This window comes from Phalaenopsis equestris, unplaced genomic scaffold (assembly GCF_001263595.1).
Source record: "Phalaenopsis equestris unplaced genomic scaffold, ASM126359v1 Scaffold000741, whole genome shotgun sequence".
NCBI lineage: Eukaryota > Viridiplantae > Streptophyta > Magnoliopsida > Asparagales > Orchidaceae > Phalaenopsis > Phalaenopsis equestris.
The window spans coordinates 829,800-836,097 of record NW_018165181.1 but is presented as its reverse complement, the minus strand read 5'-3'; the positions used below and the strand labels follow the sequence as shown (position 1 = coordinate 836,097).

The window sequence follows — 6,298 nt, the reverse complement described above, 5'->3', positions numbered from 1 at the left end:
CATTTTTGGAAATTTTGACAAATTTGGATGTATTCAAGGTGTTTGAAATGGGTTTTGATCAATTTTGGGTAATTTGGCAAAATTTGGGAATTTTAGCCAAATTTAGGTCCCAAGGGCTGTTAGGTAATTTGGAGGTGCCTCGGGGCAAAAGACCAAGTTAGGCATTTTACATAGAATTGGATAGATATCCATTCTAAATGAACCATGGATTAATATATTGTGAAGATATGGTGTACCCTAGCTCCAAGTCAACACCCAAGGTCAATCCTAAAGCCAAGTAATCCTATAGGGACTTTTCTTGAATTCTCTTATAATGATCTTATCTACTAAATGCTAGAGGTTAAGATCATTATGTGGAATTTCAAGTTGAGTAAAAAGAAAAGTTTTGAATTTCTAATGGTGGGGGTATCTTTTCTAATTTTCTAAGACTAGTCAATAGGAAAGTCCTATGGCTAGACCTAGGCTACTAAAGAAGTTTTCTAGACCTCAACCAAAAGTGAGGTCAACAGCATGTTTACTAATTTCGTGAAGGTAATTCCATATATTAACAAAAAAAAAATTCATTAAGTATAAATAACAAAATAGTGATCATATTCTCAAGATCAAATAATGTGCAGAAGATGCTGATGATAGTGATATCTCTAATCTATGATCATGTGATCTGAAGATACTAAATCATAGGTGATGAGTTAATGATTCATTGGTGGTGATGGATTGAAATTTTGATAATCATATTATTAAAAACAATTTCAACTTGGTTAGTAACCTCTTAAATTTGCAAAAAATTATCATTTCTATTTCATAATGAATGACTGATATGAAGCACAAATCAATAAATAATCAAGTTCTAGCTTAAACTATGTGCAGCTCAAGCACAACTGGTCATGCCCCTAACACAAGTCTGAATCCAACACCTTATATCTAATTTTCTAATTAATTTTAAGAAACAAACTTCGAGTTGAACACGAACAAAAATATGTAAATCGAGTTGAACCCAAACACATTATTCACGAGCAATTTCAAACAATAGTCAATTTCAAACGAGCTGAACACAAGTCAAGCCCGATTACAACCCTACAAACCAATATATAATTAAGTTCAAGCTCAAAACTATGGGCAGCTCAAGCACAACTGATTGAGCCCCTAACTCAAAGTTCATAAATCAAAACTAAGGGTGCGTTTGGGGCAGCTTGTGCTCATCCAGATAAGCCGCTTATCTGAAAATGCGAACCACGAGGTTCAACCCGCGTTACGTGTTTAGTGTAAAACACCACCTGCATTTTCGGATAAGCTACTCAAACGCTATTTCCAAACAGTGTGGTGACATTTTCTAAAATGCCACCGCAGCGGATAAGCTGCCCAAAGGAAGTCTAAGTCGGCCTCTTTACAAGGTGGTGGGAATCTACAACAAAACATGCAAAGAAACAGAGAGATGAGATAAAACAATAAGTAAACCATCAACTACAACTGCAAGCATGGCTACGAAATCCCCACTGTTTTGCCCAACAGCCACATGACCAGAGAAAACTCAATCATAAACAAAGCATGAAGCCATGTTCTATCAACCACGAACCCAAACACTGTGATCCCCGCCCTGTTGTTTTCCAGATAAGTCACTGCAACATAAAAAAAATACTATAATTAGCTAGCATCAAATCAACCAAATCCCTAATCCGTGCAACTTTTTAATTAACCTCACCTAGCGCTTGTCTCTTACGAAAAGAAATGGTGTGGATACTTGAGGAAACAAGCTTGGAGTCATGGAGCTCATCATCTCCTTCAACATCATCTTCTTCAAGTTCGTCTTGGACAGAATCATCATCATCTCTAGCTTCATTATCAGTGGCGGATGTTGCAGGTGATGGGATATCTGAAGAATCTTCATAAGAAGCAACTGTAGCCGATACGTGCCAGGTTGCTGCCAGGCTCGTTATTGCTTGAGCCTTATGTGTTATCTTAGCTGCACTATGTAGGCACATTAGCAGCCCGGTCACCAGCCCGGTTGAGCACAACTGCAATCATGCGTTTCACCACAATATTTAGGTGTTGTGTGACAACATATGAGATTTAAGATATTAGGATTTAGTAAATCCTATAAATCTGGATTTACAAAACCCTGGATGAGTTAAATCCAAAAATTTGTAATGTTATGAATCTGGCAATCTCTTCAAAGATTTAAGAAGTCGTTATAGTTGTTAGAGACTGTTTGAAGCCCGCAAAGTTAAATCCCAAGCCTCCAAAGCTAAATGAAGTGGTTTGTGGGATTCAAGATTTACGGGATTTACAATTGAAATTCACGACATCCGAAATTTATTTTATCCAAAATGGTCTTCTTTAAATCCTGCATAAATTTGGATTAAATTTATTGTCAGACAACCTCTTGTGCCGTGAATCTATTTGCTTTATAGTTGTTCGAGAGCAATTAAAAATGGAAACATCAAACAATAAACATAACTGAATTAAAATTAGTTTTCATTAGCTTATCTAGTTGATAAAGAATTGACCCCAAAAAAAAGTATTTTTTCTTTCTTCGATCAATGAAAAATTGAGTTTTTATCATCCTAGTAACCAATATATTGATTGACAGAGGAGGAAAAGCGGCTTACGGCGATCTCGCCGGCGTTGAAAAATTTGACGACCGCGGTGGGGCGGGTAGTGACAAGGAGAGTAACGAACTGGCTAACGGTGACGATGAGGACGCAGTATACGTTAAAATTTCGGTAACGATGACTTATGATCCGAAGCTCGCGGCGAATGCGGAGGTGGGCGCGGAGGATATAAGCAACGTCGGCGCCTTCGCTGAAGGCGCCGGCGAAGTCCTCCAGCCTCAGGATCTGCAGAAAACAAATGAGGCGAAATAGGACGCACACGAGGAAGAAGATGGCTGTTCTGTAGATCCATGAGGCGAGCTCCAGGAAGGCGAATACGCACTCGGCGAATACGCTGCTGCCCATGAAGAGGAGGGAAGGGGGCACGCGTTCTTCTCCGGAGAGGTACCAGGCGAGTTTGTAGGCGACCTCGCCGGCGAAACAGGGGAGGACGAAGATGGAGAGGATGCGGAAGGAGCGGTTGAGCTGATTGGTGTAGCCGAGGCGGACGCGCTCGCTCTCGAGGCGGAGCTTGTCGAGGAAGAGGAAGCGTCGGAGGCCATGGAAGCGAACAAAGGCGGAGAGGCAGAGGTATGAGAGGGCGGCGGAGCCGGATAGAGCGAGCTGGACGACGGAGTCGTACGCTCGACGAGAGGGGGAGTATGACATGAGGAAATGAGAGGCGAGGGGTACGGCGACGCTGAAGATGACGAAGACGGACCAGGATGAAGCTGCGTGGAGGCGATCCGAGTGATCGATGCAGAGCCAACGGAGGCAGGAGCGGAAGCTCTTGAGCTCGTCGCCGGAATGCGAGAAGCAACGCTGATACGCGCCCTTGCGCGGCAGGAGGGGTTCATCCCCATTGCCGTTGCGGCTAAAGGCTGCTGCAGCATTGGCCATTGCGAGGGGGGTGTGTGTGGAAAGGAAAAGGGATCGGCTTTCTGTGGTAGGGATGGGGTGGGAGGGAAGGAATGGGAAGCGGTGGAGAGCCGTTTTGAAAATGGGAAGGCTGTGCGCTCCCCGCTCATCTCCGGCTAAAATATGGGAATGAATTGGGCGGGGATGGAAAGAAAGCTCTGGCTGCTTTATAAAGTTGCTAAATTTGGAAGACGACACTCTAGCTGTCTATATTTGGTTCATTTTGAAATTGATTATAAAATATTAGCAATTATCAGGGCAAAATTCAAGATTAATATTTGAACTTACGAGTGACAGATTCAATGCGGGACTAACTTAATCGGATAGAAATTGAACCGACTCAAATTAAAATAGTAAGACGGACTCAATAAAAGTCGGCATGGTTGGATATACGTTGAATTGACTGACTCAAATTAAAATAGCAAGAAGGCAAAAATGACATGCTGAGTGTCGGCATGGCGGTTGAGTCGTTCAAGGTAGTGCTTACTGCCGTGAAGGCGAAAAAAATATTACATCATAAGCCTTGTTACAAAATTGTATCAAGAAGTGCACCACATGTACGAACCTACTCTATTGAATACAAAAAACTAAATAGTTTAATGTTTGACGATGCCGGATTGTACACGTGGTGCATTGTGATTGGAGTTCTGATGTAGTTTTGCATCAACACTCCTGATATAATATTTATTTGTGAAGTCGAGGGTTTGAATCATAAATATTATACTTTGAGCTCATTTTTTCTAACGAATGCATGAGGTTTTAGAGCTACAAATTATTTCAAATTGCTACAATTTAATTAAATGATCTAGAAATGAAAGATACAATTTAATTCTCAAATGTATGTCCTAATATCTTCGTCTGATTTAAATGAAGCAAGACTAGTTCAAAGCAACTTGGCAAATTAAGAGAGATAAATATAATTAAGATAAATGTTGAATCCAAATATGTTTGAGGGCCACGCCAAAACTCTATTAATAGAATTTATGAGTGTAGGGCCAAAAATTGATCGTATTGGACCGATAGAAAACCAAGAAGACTTTTAAGCTTCTTTGTCTAATTCATCAAACTAAGCTCGACAAGCAATGAGTATGAGCTGCCTGTCGAGCATGAGTTCTAGAATAAGAAATGCCAAATATGCAATGGTAAGAACATACCACTTGATGGCATTCTTTTATACGCTGAACCAAGGAAGGGTTTATTCACTGATCTCACCTTAAGACTTTGTTGTTTCTAGTCACACTATTGGATAAGAGCCTACTCGCTCCAAAGAAGAACGGGTCATCGAGCAAACTCCATAAAGGGGTTGGATAAGCTTAAAGATGTGAGCCGACAGAGTGCTCAGAGAACAAAAGGAGGAATATGATGTCATCGGAGGACGAAATATCATAGATAATATCGTTTACATGACATGCCAAAATAAGACTAAAGGGAAGTGACGAGAGATCCTTACAACTAATAGTAATAATCACCCATACATATTTTATAAGAAATACTTCATATATGAATAAGGAAAATTAATATTAAAAGGGCCATCCGATTGTGTTTTAACTTTTAAGACAACTATTTGTAACCTCGGAGAAATAATATAGCATTTCCTCTACAAGTCATTTGCTTCAGCTCACTCTTTCCTCCTTTAGTTATTGCATTAAGATGTGAATCCATGGACAATTCAGGATTTCATATTCTCTTGAAGTGCCACATAAATGAACGTAAGAAGCATAACTGAGTCATAAAGATGTGATGAGCAACATAGATTATACAATAGAATTTATCGCCTAACAAGTTAATGATCTAAGAGAATAAATGACGACAATTATTATGAAATTCTATTGAGAAGTATAATGCTATTGAGAAATTAGGATACAGTTGTAATTGGTTATATATTTCTTAAAAAAAGATTGTTTTATGAAATGTATATACATCCAAGGCATGTTAGAAGTTGTGAAATCTTCATATATGATGTATTTATCGTTATGTATGTAAATATTAGAAATAATAGATCGAGCATAAATGGAAAATTTTCCTCTTTCGTCGCGGTCATGCTTTATTCCTTGGTTCTTTGACTGTTTGACAGGGTCATAACAATAAAAATATTTTATCCAAAAAACTAAAATCCCCACACAATAGGCTTCTTTGATATGAAAATCTCTATGATGTTTTGAGATTCTAGAATGACAGCGTAAGAAAAAATCCTAACTTCATCCATATTTCAAATAACCTTCAACTTCTTATGTCATACCATCTTAGTAAATAACGAAATTCATAAAAAAATGTTCGATTTGTGTTTTTTTGGTATGTGGTTTGTCATAAGTTTTTTTGTTCTTCATGCTTCATGTCCAACATGGGCTATGTACACGTATAAATGGGCTCTTATGTTGCTAAAGGAAATTTTGGTAGATTAAACACTATTATATTTATTACAGAACTTTAAGAAATGATGATATTAGAAGAATATTTGAGAAACAACTTTTATAGTGTTACCTATTAACATTATTATATTTTACATATGTTAGGGTTTGTTTGGGACAATTTTTCATTTATTTGTTTTTCAAATTGTTGCCACACCTCATTTGATTGCTATTTTTTTGTCTCTTTCTAAAATATTTTATGATAGAAGTCTTTTTTTACAAACATATCTACTAAAGCGTGGTAACTGTAGAAAAATTATTTGTCTTTTTTCCCAAATAAAATTTTAAATTTATGAAACTATCAACAAATATCAAAGAAGTTATTTTCCTTGTAATAATTTAATAATCACTTTTTTAAAAAATTATAGCTTCCCAAACAAACTC

At 38.0% G+C, this 6,298-nt stretch overlaps 1 protein-coding gene across 1 annotated transcript; it reads right to left on the bottom strand.

Moving 5' to 3' along the window:
- Positions 1–1,400: 1,400 nt before the first annotated feature.
- LOC110030576 lies at positions 1,401–3,488 on the bottom strand. Its single transcript, XM_020733346.1, has 3 exons — positions 2,607–3,488; positions 1,700–2,012; positions 1,401–1,616 (listed from the first exon to the last, which is right to left on the bottom strand). The coding sequence occupies exons 1-3, from the start codon at positions 3,486–3,488 to the stop codon at positions 1,480–1,482; spliced, it is 1,332 nt and encodes a 443-aa protein (XP_020589005.1). The 3' UTR covers positions 1,401–1,479.
- Between the last annotated feature and the right edge of the window lie 2,810 nt (positions 3,489–6,298).

What these genes read in the sequence shown, in the direction of transcription:
- LOC110030576 (XM_020733346.1), bottom strand. Translation starts at nt 3,488, where the DNA reads ATGGCCAATGCTGCAGCAGCCTTTAGCCGCAACGGCAATGGGGATGAA. An exon ending in TCAACGCCGGCGAGATCGCC is followed by an intron (nt 2,013 to 2,606) that starts GTAAGCCGCTTT and finishes GCATGATTGCAG; the next exon opens with TTGTGCTCAACCGGGCTGGT. An exon ending in TCGTAAGAGACAAGCGCTAG is followed by an intron (nt 1,617 to 1,699) that starts GTGAGGTTAATT and finishes TTTATGTTGCAG; the next exon opens with TGACTTATCTGGAAAACAAC.